Below are 13,714 nucleotides of genomic sequence, written 5' to 3' on the forward strand. Positions count from 1 at the left end.
ACAAATAAATTGCTAGCTGGCAATGTATACAAAAAGCACATGGTCATAGGAATCAGTATGAATAAACCTGCTGAGTTTTTAACCTTGCAGTTCAGCCAAGGTCAGAACTGGTCAAGGCTGGATATTTTCTTTTTGAACTTTGGAACATGGAGTCCTGGTTTGGGAGTGTATGGTGGAATCAGAGAGATCCTGTGATTCACAATGAGAGGCAGAAAGAAAGTGATGTTTCAGGAACATTATGTTCCATCACCACTTTGTTCCTATTTAAAACAGAGGGTATAAGAAAATCTGCCCCGCAGGTCTGCCCTATTCAAAAAGGTGGCTTGGTTATCTGAGGGCAAGTAAAGCAGGCAAACAAGCCTGGAAAATATAATTTATTACAGATTCACTTTTTTCACATTAATTTCATCACTGCTGGCATGGCAGAGAGATTTGATTACATACAAAATGCAGAGAGAGACATAGTGTAAATTCTCATAAGTTAGAAAAACTGGAGCACTTCAAATTAATTACCTTTTCTCCACCAGACAGCTGTAAAAGGGTTAAGTTAAAGTGGAAGCTATATTGATCAAATCATGTCTACGTATGACAGGGATTGATCTCAGCTGCATCACTAAGCTATGCTGCTGACCAAAATGATTAGAACTGAAAAATGTGGTATACAGCATAAAAATCCAATTTAATGGCTTCTGAGCTTACTTGAGCCTGGGTAATGTTCCATCAAATCAGAATAGCTGAGGGATAAACTGGGTTAGGTTCATATCTATTCCATATATCTATTTATGTTCTGTACCCAGATACATAGATGCTGGTCATATAAAAATATCTCTCTACATACTGCTGTGTGAGAAACACAATAAACTTTAAATAGGTGAAAATTTGCTTTTTGACCAGTTTTTTAAATCATATACATGTGCACATAATAGAAATAAAGAAAGGATTCAGTATTCAAGGTGAAACAGGCAGGCAAAAGGCCATAGTCCCATCTCAGGCACATGGCATACCGCGGTACTTCCTGGATCACAGTAAATACTTGAGGAGATCAGACTACAACACAGCGATTATGAATTCAAGTCCATGTCCATGCCTGTGTGACTTTGGAGGGGTGTTCAGCCTTCTGAGAGCTACTTCAACTGGAACTGGTCACCATATTATCTAGTTGCTCTTCCATTCATGTGGCATTTACCACAAAGGTATCTAAAGCTTTGAACTGGTAAACATTATGTATTATAAGGAGCAACTGAGGGAACTGGGGTTGTTCAGCCTGGAGAAAAGGAGGCTGAAGGGAGACCTTACCGCTCTCTAAAACTACCTGAAAGGAAGTCATAGAGAGGCGGGGATCAGTCTCTTCTCCCAAGTCACAGGCGACAGGACAAGAGAAGACGGCCTCAAGATGCACCAGTGCAGGTTAAGGTGGATATTAGGAAAAAATTCTTCCCTGAAAGAGTTATCAAGCATTGGAACAGCTGCCCAGAGAAGCAGCTGCATCACCATCCCTGAAGGTATTTAAAAGTCAGGTAGACATGGTGCTTAGGGACATGATTTATTGGCGAACTTGACAGTGCCAGGATGGTTGGACTCAATGATCTTAAAGGTCCCTTCCAACCTAGATGATTCTATGATTCTATAAGTGCAAATAAAAACACTATTTACTCAGATTGCTCGTATGTTTGGAAAGAAACAGAAATATGAATCTTTATGTTTTTATGCCATGGCCCTATGCATCTCATTTTGCCACAAAGAACTTTGCCTGATTGTCTTGGGCAGGACCATGGTATCTTCACCCTTGCTCTAAGTGATTATATCAAAGCCTCCAAATGGGAAAAGCAAAGAATACTGCTACATTTCAGTACCTGTATTGTGAAGGGTGTGAGTTTCTTTTTGTTGATTGTTCTCTCATCAATGGTATCTGGCACTGAAAAGTTGATCATCTTACTGGAAATAAAAGAAAAAAGAACAAGAAATACACTAATAGCTATGTGCGCACAAAATACAGATACAGCTTTTATCACTACGCTGTAGGACAAGTCAAAGAGCTGGAGAGTTACTGAACACATACAGAAAGCCAGCCTCTGTTTTTACATGTACACACAGACCCACACAATACTCGAGCAATTCTTCTGGATCACATGCAGATTGTACTATGGTCTGAGGCCAAGAATGCCACAAGGTGAAGTTGTTTGAGAAGTTCATTGCGCAGAAATTCCTGTGAAAGCACTCACTATTTTGTGCTGCTTTGTGTGAACCCCCAAATGTCCTTGAACAAAAATAAAACCAAGTAACTCCTCAAATTTCACTGACTTCATCTTACTGCAAGGGCTCAGTGGCAAAGAAAACCTCTCACTTAGCATGAAAGAAGCTTTGTATTTTTAAAGAGAAAGGGAGAAAAAAACCCTACTATTATTAAGGCCCCAAATCTGCAAAGATTCATGAGCTTAATATAAAGTCAGCAGCTTCCATTTACTGCAAACTCACAGTTCCCATTTGTGAGAAAGATAGGTGTTATTTACCAAAGCACTATGCCATCACCGACCGCCTGGAAGAGGTCATCTGTTTCTGGATTCATTGGGACCACGTGTTTACAGTCAGGGTCCTTCTCAAGGGCTTTATTAATCCAGTTGACAAAGGCATACTTTTCTTCCTCTGTGGACACAACATCAAATGCATCAGTTTGCTGTGCAATACCTCCACCATCATTTCACTTACAAAGGCAGAACTCCTCGGGGAGAAGGTTCTCCCATCAGTGTGACTGGTCAACGAACAAGGGAAGAAGGCTCTGAGGAGGCAGGCAAATGAGCTGAAGACAGCAATGGGCTTGAGCTGGTTACTACTCCTTCCATGGTCCTTCCCAATGACTGGGGTTGCCTGGTGTCATGAGGGGAGGTATATTATAGAGACTGGTAATGAATTTCACATGATTCAACTGGGTGTTGCAGATGCTATGCTTTGCTAAGCATAATTTGTACTTGCACCAGAATTTGAATGCATTCTTGTATCACTCCGCTAAATCTAAATCCCACGTAACTTCCAGTAAGTTCAAATAAGTGAACTATGTATTGTACATTACACCCTCCACGTGTGGAATATCTAGAAAAGCCTGGCCAGGGTGTATTGAACTCTGACAAGCAGCATTCAGAGGGTAATGGGCAAATGTTCCCAGTAGTCCAACAGGGCTGTAACGTAGCTATCCTGTACCAGCAGCAGCTCACACCACCCCCAGTAACTCAAAGAAGGTTTCCTCTGTGCTCAGGTGGGTGGAGACCTTAGAAGCATCCTCTGCTCTCCCTTCTCTGGAGAGAGTTCTCCACCCCTGCCTCTGGAGAAGACAGCCAAGGGTGAGATGCCCAACCTGTGGAGCTGCTTCAGAGTGGGCTGAGCCCAGGAGGTGGCAGAAGCAACCATGGCTGCCCCAAAATTTCAGCCTGAAGAAAGAGGCTGGGAGAAGAGCTCTGAGGGGGGTGTGCCCTCTGTAGAACAAAGGTCAGAAGCAGGTGAGTTTACAGAAAAACTATCAGAGAATTGGCAAAATGTACAAGGAAATGGGTTAGCAACAGCAGGGAACGCGTGCTGGTGAGTGGGGACAACAATGGGCCAGTCTTTGTGCTGCTGCTGCAGCCACGCTGGGAGGCTTTTCTCCAGCAGAGCTGCAATGCATGTACAGTAAGGCAAGCTAAGCTGGCTGGAGCTTCCTCCCATAGCCACAAGGCTGTCCACCCCAGTAAACCAGCTCACACTATTTTTGACCCCGCTCCAGTGCTTTGTCACCTTCACAGCTCTTCGGCTTGCACCAGCCTGGCCTCAACAGCTGCCAAAGTTCATCAAGGCCAGAGCACCTGGGCTTGCACTGAGATAAGGTGCATATGATCTCCAAGGGCTTGTTCCTAGATGCTATCTGTATGGGACAGTTGTACCTACCTGAGTAAGAGTGTTGTGTGCCAGCACTGGATTGCTCTGACGTCCCACCGATAGCACAAATACCCTCCTTTTTGTTGATTTGTTTTCGGAACGACTTCGCAACATCATCGCTCTTCAGGTTTTGGAAAATCTTTCAAGCACAAGAGACAATTTTAAAATTTCAGAGGATTAAACCAAGGTAAAACAGTGAGCTGTTAGACCAGGAGACATGTGCTCTCTGCTTCATACGTAGGGAAGTACAGCTTAACTATTATTCAGTGGGTTTCTGTGTAAAATCTGTGCATCTACTATGGTAGAAGAAGATCATACACAGCTTTTGTGTTTTCAAAGCAGTGAACAAAGACCAGGTAAGTAAAAGAAATGTATATGGTATGAAACCACAGAGCTAAAATGTGTATGAGGAGGGACTTTAACAGTTTTGGTTTGAAGAAAGGAGAAGTAAAAACTTGTTACTCCATCCAAAGGGAAATTCCACTATTTTAGCATTTGCTTTCATCCCTGTTCAAAAAAAGAAGAAGCTTTTTTAGTAGAAAAAATGCCCCATAAAGTTTTTAGTTTCAATCTGCTGAAATTTTTCATAACCACCTATGCAGAATATAACATTTGCAGAGCTTGTAACTGAAAAACTTCATCCCGCTGCATCCACCAAACTGATAGATATTAAGTCTATACAATATGCACCTGCATTCGTGTACCTTGGCCCAGTTAAACGTAGAATTTCTAGTTTTGTTACCTCCTGCTCTCATCTTCTCCAGTGAGGAGACTCCTTGGATTAACTAGGTGCCCATGAGACCCTGTGGTTGTGCCTCTGCTGTGCCCTGGGGACTACCTTGAGTCTCCTGCCTGGGATCTTACTAAATAAAAAACATCTTACTTACTGAAATAAATTCATCAAAGCTGATCCTGCCCTCCCCCGTGGTTGTCAAATTCTGAATGAGTTCTCTGGCTTTATATCCAGGGAGAGGGAGATTGGCTGCCTTCAACACATCTGTTAAATCATTGGCGTGGATGAAGCCGTTCCCACTGATGTCTGCAAAGATTAAAGCAAACATTCAGATTCTACATCAGCCTAATGAAATTTTATGCACACAAAACCTGCTGGTTTTATTTCACCTGAAATCCAGTATTTTCAACCACTGCAGTGTCATTCACAGTCAAAGAAAAAATTACAGCCACTATTTATCAAACAAAAACTTACAGTGATGAATTTGTATATTTTGGACATACAGCAATATCTTAACAAAGCTAGGTTTAGATGGATATAATTGACTTTCCAAGTTTACAGACAAACATGTAAGTGATTTATAGAAGGAGTATCCTGTCTACAGAACAGCTAAAGAAATGGAGTTGATGGAATACAGAGTTACACCTTACGCATTTGTAGATATAATTTATTATATTGAACTATTTTCTGCATCTAATATGATCAGAAGTCAGATTTTAGAGATTTGGAACTGCATATGGTCATGCTTAAAATAAAAGCTTGGGTGTTTCTCTTTGATGGTGTTAACGCAGATAGTCCTGCTGAGCCTGTTACAAGATCCAGGGCCAGATTTTATGAGAAGATCACCAATATGGGTTAAATAGTCCTTTCTTTTGCACCACTTTGTTAAAATCTCCACAAAGAAAAATGGAAAATTAATCTATTGCATGAAGAGTTTATGTTAAAACTCTATGGTTATGTACACTTATATATAGGTGTATAGTTATACATATGGCTATATATTTATATTTGGGGGTTATAAATATATATATGTGTGTTTCTTCTTCTGCAGGCTCTTTCCCTGGCCCAGAGGCCGCGGTGATTTCAAAGAAGCACGGGCTGATTTCCTGAGTGGTGAGTTGCAAAGTGAGTCACTTGTTGCACGCAGCAAAAAGGCACTCGGCTCTCAGCCTCAGCAGCACAGCGTAATGCAGATTGCAAAGAGCCTCCCACCCATTTCTGAAGACACACCACAAAAGGAAATGTCTGGGAGGGTAACAAGAGCTTCCTTCCAGCATTCACCTTGTCAGTGCATCATGTGTGCTGGGCACACACAGCGACAGGAGGTTTAAGATTGCCAGCCTGCACGACTGTGGGCTCAGAAATCAAACAACCCATCACCCGAAGCAGTAAGGACAACTGATTAACACATTACCCAGCGAGGCTGACAGATCTGCTAATAAAAGTTAAGTGAGCTGTCAGAAGCATAAGGACCTTTTATTAGAATTTGGGTAGACTGGGATGGGTCTGCGTGACTTCCAAGGAGACAAATCAGATGAGACCTTTTAAGGCTTGGAAAGGAAGCACACACTTCAAAAATGTATGTGGCTTAAAAGGTCATAGTAAAAGGATTACAAATTTTGTAGCCATTTGCACATTTGTCCTTTCCAGACTCTTCCTCCCCAGAGGGAGTACTCAATTTGCATTAAAATAAAAACTTTTTGCCTTCCAAATAACTTTCCATGAATAAACAATACCCTTAGGAAAACACTGGAGAGCATTTCCAGCATGGTATTCTATACAGCTTTTGAGATTATTTCATGAACCCCACAGCTCGTTGCCCTGCCGTCTCTCTCCGGTAAGAGGCCACTGCTCTGCAGTGTGCTGATGTGGTTTCCAGCAGCAGGAAAAGGACCTTCTGTGGTTTCTGTGACACAGCGTATCAGCGCTGGACTAAGCTCCATCTCCTCAGGGCTGGCCAGCAGATGAGAAAAGAGCTTGCTACGTCTTCACACTTCTGCAGCGCCCTTCCTGTTGGCTCTACTCACCCACTTTGCCAAAAGCCTCTCGTAGCTCTGCCATCTCCTCCTCCGAGAAGTGCGCTGTCGACGCCATTTCTTATTTCTCTGAGGGGCAGGTCTGCAAAAAGAAAGCACTTGTTTTTATCTGGTGCCTTTGTGGGTTTGCAATCACAATGAAAAAGAGGAGTTTTCACTTGGGATTGGAAGAGCGACCTCGAAGTCCCACAGCAGTTCTCCACAGAGGAAAACCCTCTCTGCATCCTGAAATCAAGTGAAGGGGTAAAACGCTGCGTACGCGAGATACAAATCCACGTCCCTCCTGTTGTTTTGCCAGGCCCTGCTCAAAATCCCAACAGTTTTATTTACCCTAACTTAACTGGAATTAAATCCTACCTCTGCTAACTTTTATTTCCCATGAAGAAAGTGGAGAAAATCATGCTGGTTCGTGTTATTCCCCCTTTGGAAACGCAATTTATCACATACTTCGTCGGCAGCACTGGCAGGGAAGTGGCAGCCCTGCCTGCCTCTGGGGCTCCAGGTTGGAGCTGGAGCCCCGGGAGATATCTGCACCACCTCCCTTTGAGTACCTAATGAGGAGGCTGGTCACCCTTTCAGGGTGGATGGATGGAGAGAAGCTTCTTCACAAGGCGTTCAGATCGCCAGGTTGGGCTTCCCAGAGGCTACTTTTCATCCTGGCTACAGGGAGAGTTTAGGGACTTGCCCCCTCAGGTATCTAAGTTAGTGCCTGAGGTTGGGTGGCACTTCAGGAATGGGTGGCTGGAAGGAGTTTTCCTGCCTTTCCTCTCATCAAAGATACAAAGTGGGAGGAAGGATTAGACTTTCCCCTTCTAGGCACCTTTCAGAATAATCAGGAAAGGGAAGGTTTACTTCTGTTTGTCACATCATTTAATACACTGCCAGAAGATGCACATTATGGCCCTCTGCCTTTTCATGCATCTACTGTCCCTTGCATCTATTCACGAGGAAATTGTTCAGGAGACAGACTATTATTCTGTATTTGTGAGAATGACTCAAGTGTCCTATGTCTCTTTATTAATTAACCAAGCAACTATTTAAATAGAATAGAATGGAAACCTGAGTTGATCCTGAAAAGTTGTTGCTGTAGCTACAGTGTTCAAATGAGGGGGAAAAAAATCAGAAATACCTCGTTCCCAGATTAAAACAAACATTGCATCCTGGAGGCTTGGATTCCAAACTTTATAGAAAGATATACAGGAATAATTAAAAAAATTGCAGATTTGCTATAGCCCTCTACAAAGACATGGAGTTGTGTACAGCCTGGCTGGGCTTCAGATTTAATGCTCTCCTGAACTCATGAATTGATTCCCTGTATCAGTGAGAACCGCGAAGGACATGGCTTTGAAACAGCCCAAAGGCAATCTCATGTGGCTGGCTTTTTGCCTGCTGTCTCCCTGTAGCATCATGTACCCTTTTTCTACCTCATCACTGTGATTTTAGGGTGAGGACAGCTTCCAGAGAAAAATCTGTTCCCTCACTCCAACCTCCATAAGTAGACAAATACAGCATAATCCACAATGGAGTCGCTCTTGGGGCACAAGAACTCAAGTGCAGTTTTCAGCACAATGGAGTTGGTGGTTGCTACTGAATACTAACATAATATTAAAAGTGGTTCTAACCACCACACTGTCAAGGATCACCTGTAAAAATCCCTGTGATCCACTAGCAATGTGGGTTATGTATCCTAGGGTAAAATCAGAATAATAGAATTGTAGAATCATAGAATGGTTAGAGTTGGAAGGGACCTTAAAGATCATCAAGTTCCAACCCCCCTGCCATGGGCAGGGACACCTCCCACTAGAGCAGGTTGCTCAAAGCCCCATCCAGCCTGGCCTTGAACACCTCCAGGGATGGGGCATCCACAGCTTCTCTGGGCAACCTGTTCCAGTTGTTCCAGTCTTCCTTCTTCATCCTACTATCTTTCCTTCATCTTTCCTGCCTCTGATTCCTCACTACCAATCTTTTTCTGTTGCACGCTGTGTGTTTTTGCGACATGTGGGTTACCTAAAATGCACCTGAACACATGAAAATCTTACACTATCAGCAAGAAAATCTACATTCCACTGCAAGACCATCCCTTCCAGTCCAGTAACTTGATCAAGCAACATGATTTGCAACACAACTTTTAATAGCATTAAGACTGTTCTAGAGCTTAACAGATAAGAAACATCACAGGTAGCTGCCTAACACATTACTTTTGTAAAGAGTTTTATAACCTTGAGAAAAAATTATCACCAAAATAAAATGGACTTGCATGCTCTGACAAGCTCTAGGCAATCCTGCTTTAGCAGGGGAGTTGGACTAGATGATCTCTATGGTCCCTTCCAACTCTAAAAATTCAGTGAAATTGCATAAGAAGTTGTGGCCTCTGATAGTAACTAACTGATCTGTTAAATGCAAAGGATCCTATTAACAGCATATATGTTTACATGGGAACCATTTATACTGATAATACAGAATAGGATGAAGGGCTTTGCTACAATGAACCCCTCTGACATCCTTGTTAGGCCAATATTATGCACTGTGTTGTAAAGGTGGCTACCCTTCAGATGAAACTGCACCGAGTGTGAGAACTGGTCCTCAATCACCCAAGGAGTAGTTGTACTCGGGCAATGGAGGTATCATCACTGCCCACTCCAGCACACGACTGAGTTTATTCTGCATTTTCATCCACGTAGTTTATTATCTATCTTGATTTCAGCCTGTCAGATACAGCATCTAACATCACCTGGTATTGCTGACTAAAAACCCGCTCTCTCTTTATGCAGTGGTGAGATTTGGATCTCTGTCAGCCTCTATCAGACAGCCCTATGCTGCCATCTGCAAAGCTCTTTTGGCAGATCAAGTGCATCACCGCCCATCGAGATCTCTGTGAGGGTTTGACAGTGGTGCCCATCGCAGTACGTCTGCCACATAAAACCCATACCAGCAAGAAAATCCCTTTCTGGCTTCCACCTCTATATGGTTTCAGGGTTACCTCTAGTCCCAGCTTTGGCAAGGAACTGCAATAAAGGCAAGGAAAGAGTTGAAAGTCTTCACTGCAGGTCTTCTGGGCTCACCTGCAGCCAGAAGACCTCAGCAAAGTGTGTGAATGCCCTCAAATTTACACATAACTAATCAAAACCAGGGTTTTAAGATTAAAGGTTTCAGAGTTATTCCCAATTTAAAATTGCTGACATTTTTTAAATTGTTCAAGTCGTAAAAACAAAACACAGGGAAATAAAGACAGTAAAAGCCCAGAGCTTTAGCAACATACAGCAAAAAGGAAAAAATTCACCTTCAAAAAGTTACTTTTTGGTATATAAACTGATTATTTTGCTTAGATCATTAAAAGTAAATGATTATATTTAGGCACACAGAAAGATAAAAGGCTTCTGAATAATGATGAGGGAGGTCAGGCTCAATATTTCCCTTCTGATTTTATCAGCCAAGACCAGAGTCATTTACTTCTAGGTGACAAACACTTCCAGCACTTCACCGTCCTCAATGAAAACTGAAAACACCTTGGGCATCCCATCAAGAAGGCATCCAACAACCCTGGGTGAATAGTTCAATTACTGATAATCCACAAGGCGTTGTAAGCATACAGTGCACTGCTCTGCTCCAAACCATTTGCAAAATCAGTATGACAAGACAGATGCAGAGAAAAAAAATGCAAAGGATGCTATAAGAGCAAAGGAGAATATGTGGAGATGACGGGCAATATGAACAAGTTGAAAGAGCTTCTTTGAAGGGAAGAGCTGTTGAGGAGCTGAGGGAGGAGCAAAGGGAAAATCAGCTGGTGTGAACCAGGCGATGGCTTTGAGCACAGAGATGTATGGCAAGAAGCAAAGAGAAAAACTGGGCAGGGGGGAGGCACGGCAGGAGGGAAGGGAGTTTGAGAAGGAACTAATGCAAACAGCTTAGCTATCATCAGTACAAATGAGATTTTGAAGGTCAGCAGCAGCTGGGAGGAAGGCTCTTGAACTTGGCGTGATCGAAGATCAGTGAAAGAATCGAAGTTCCTCAGAGAGAACAAGATGAAAGTCAGCCCATGCTCAGATGTGGGGGCAGGACGCTGAGGAGGGGAAGACAGCTCCGCAGGTCAGAGCAAGAAAGACAGTGGAATTGCCAACAAGAAAGAAATGGAAGGTAATAAAAATTCAGAAGGAAAACTCTCCTTGAGACAGATCGAGCTTCAGATGGCACCAGGACATCCGGATTACACATTGCCTGGAAGTGACACTTCATCCTTGTTGGCCAAACAGCATAAATCCGATATTGCAAAAGCAAAAATGAAGTTGTGCAAATACACTTCTTCCTCCCCAAAAGGCCAATGATTTACAAGTTAATGTAAAAATTGGAAAATGGTATCACCTAAGCTGCTGAGAATCATAACAAACTGATATCAAAAGAGCCTCTACAAAGCACTCCCTTTCCTGCCATCACTTCCAAACCAATGCATTACAGCCATGCCGTAAAGCCTCCTTTTATTTGACCTTATCCTCAGAAGAACTTACTATCACACTGATGTTTTAAGAGATCTAATAACAAACTATTTTCAGTCAGGAATATAAAGGAAGAACTAAAATAATCTCAAACCTGAATGTTATTGCTAAATTGAAACACGGCGAAATTGATGTTCTTTCATCTCTTTTCGATTTTGAAGCCAAAGTCTGAGAAGCTGCCTGGTTATGTATTACTTGGCAAAGTGTGCATCCACCATGCAGTATAAATAATAAATGGCAAAGCCATTAAAGCCTAAAGATTTCCAAGACTTGTATTAAATGGTTACCTTGTTTCATATATTTCTCCACTTCCCTGGTGTTTAAACTTTACTGCAAGCAAGGCAATGAAAAGCTCGAAGATGCGAAACCACACTTTACAGCTAGACATAAAGTTGTACCTTTCCCCAAAGCAAAAAAGCAACTTTTATGGGGCAACATTACATTTCACAAACACATATTTAAGTTTTCAGGAATGACTTAACTGTGAACTTGGTGCTGAGAAAGTTGAATAAATTACTAATTTTAACTCACTTTCTACCACCAGAGCTTTATTTTGTTAATGCACTAGTCCTTTGCCAATAATATGATAACCCCTCTAGCTGTTGGAGAGTGACCACATAAAGGACCGCGTGTTTGTTTCCTGTCATATATAAATTTCCCTATTTCTTCTGCTTTCCTGTTTTCAAACTTGTTTATTTTTTTTCTGAAAGTGATGAAATAAGAGGCACACTGTGTTGCAAAACATAGCTGTTTAGGGTTGCATGGGGCAGCGTAAGACCGTGTGCCCCTCTGCACACAAAACTTTGCCTTTTACTTTATCGGAGCTCACAGCTACGGTCTCTTTTCTTTTCTCTTTCTTGTCTCATCTACAAGTTCAGTTTCCAAATTTCCAGCTTTCCATAAGGGCTGGGGAATCCTTCTCCAACTCTTTTCTGCATTAGCCTTTCCTTCCTAGCTGGTATCAAAGAGGCACCACCAGCAATCCTCCCCCAGTGCACAGCCCACCCTGGACAATGTCACCAGCAGGCAGGAATAAGAGAAGTGGTCTCAGAATTGCACAGAAACTCTTATGATAGATCAGAAGTGTCTTGCAAGCCAGAAAAATACAAGGGAAAAGGGAGTATCTTGAGCATATCGATCTTTGTCCTGTACTTCTTGCACCTTTGGGGCCCTCTTCATTCCTGGTCACTCATCAGAATATCCCTGATAGGATATTCCTCTCCAGGAATATTTCCATCTACCTTTCTCTCATAAGGTCCCACACAGAAGTCCATATATCCATATGCATTTCTGTTCGAATTATGGGCCTCAGTCAGCTGATTTTCTACAGTATGGAAGGGTTGAGGAGGAGACAAGAAAAGCGACGATTTATGAGCTGGGCCCTGATAAAAATTTTCCTTCTGGAGACAAGTTTTTACCATTTTTTTCTCACTAAGGGGTGAGAAAAAGAGAAATTATTCAGTGGATCTCATGTTGAAAGAAGAATCAATGCTATAACCACAACAGTGTGGCCTAGAAGTTCCTCAATTTTAAAGTTTCGTCTTGTGCTCATCAGCAAAAAAACTTCAACTAAAATGCAGCAGGAAAAGCCATTTTATCGGCAGTCAGCCAAACATACTATTTTGCATAAACCAGAACAATTTATCTCCCAATTAAACTTCATCTTTTCAGCATACTTGCTATTAATCAGGTTTCTCTCTCATATTTATCTTTGTCTGTTGTTTTTCTTACTGTTCTGATCAAAATAAATAGCAGGGGGATCCGTAGAGCACCCGAAGCAAAGCAGGATGGCAGCATTAATGTTATATTTGCCCACCCTTACTGCACAGTTTGGAGCAATGACAATTTGCAACGATGGCTTTAGGGTATCCAGCCATCTTAGACAAAAAAAGAATCCTGTCCATGTCTCTTGTTGTTGTTTGGTGTCCCAGCTTCCAGGCAGATTATGTGGCATTTTTTTGATGATAGTTTTTTTCCTGCTAATGATGCAAGATAAAAGCTAGAATCCATATGTCTCTTCATCGCTGGTGAGTTATTTAGCTAGCCATCTACTCATCATGACTGACAGCATCAGCAAATACCATCAGGTTTTGAACCACGTGTCAGTCAGATGCATTTCTTGCACAGCCACTTTGAAAATTGCTGAAGAAGCACAAAGAATTGCAGTGTCTTTGAACAAGCAAGGAGGTTCATTAAGAAAAGTTCATTTTTCAAGCCGTGCACTTAGTCATTTGACTATTTCCCCATTTAAATAGGTATAGATAAACACATGGATAAGAGCTTTCTCTAATTTCCTCAAAGATGCTGAGTTTAAAATTTAAATCCTAAGGTAGACAGAAACATACTTGGCTCTATTAGCAATGTGAACTTGGATATTACAGTACCTTCAATCTGAGTGGGATCTTGCTGTTTAAATCAGCATATGAAATACAGAGAGGATTCTCTCTGAAGTTATGGCAAATAGTTTCTCCCTGGTACGTGATAAAGATTCACAGTTTAGCCCACAATAAATGACACTCTTTGCCTCAAAGCCATTTTAAAAGACTGGT

General features: G+C 42.0%; 1 protein-coding gene across 2 annotated transcripts in view; it reads right to left on the bottom strand.

Annotated features, from left to right (window-relative positions):
- Positions 1 to 13,714, bottom strand: part of LCP1 (lymphocyte cytosolic protein 1 (L-plastin)) — a 50,128-nt gene that overhangs the window by 12,307 nt on the left and 24,107 nt on the right. For both annotated transcript variants that reach the window (XM_014966172.1, XM_014966171.1), the window contains exons 2-6: positions 6,667 to 6,757; positions 4,794 to 4,945; positions 3,916 to 4,045; positions 2,511 to 2,643; positions 1,854 to 1,935 (exon numbers count right to left, since the gene is read on the bottom strand). In XM_014966172.1, coding sequence (XP_014821658.1) covers positions 1,854 to 1,935; positions 2,511 to 2,643; positions 3,916 to 4,045; positions 4,794 to 4,945; positions 6,667 to 6,733 — 564 coding nt within the window. In that variant the 5' untranslated portion in view covers positions 6,734 to 6,757. The remainder of the gene's footprint in view (positions 1 to 1,853; positions 1,936 to 2,510; positions 2,644 to 3,915; positions 4,046 to 4,793; positions 4,946 to 6,666; positions 6,758 to 13,714) is intronic.

The sequence above is a fragment of the Calidris pugnax genome, unplaced genomic scaffold (assembly GCF_001431845.1).
Source record: "Calidris pugnax isolate Ruff unplaced genomic scaffold, ASM143184v1 scaffold20, whole genome shotgun sequence".
In the NCBI taxonomy this organism is placed as follows: domain Eukaryota; kingdom Metazoa; phylum Chordata; class Aves; order Charadriiformes; family Scolopacidae; genus Calidris; species Calidris pugnax.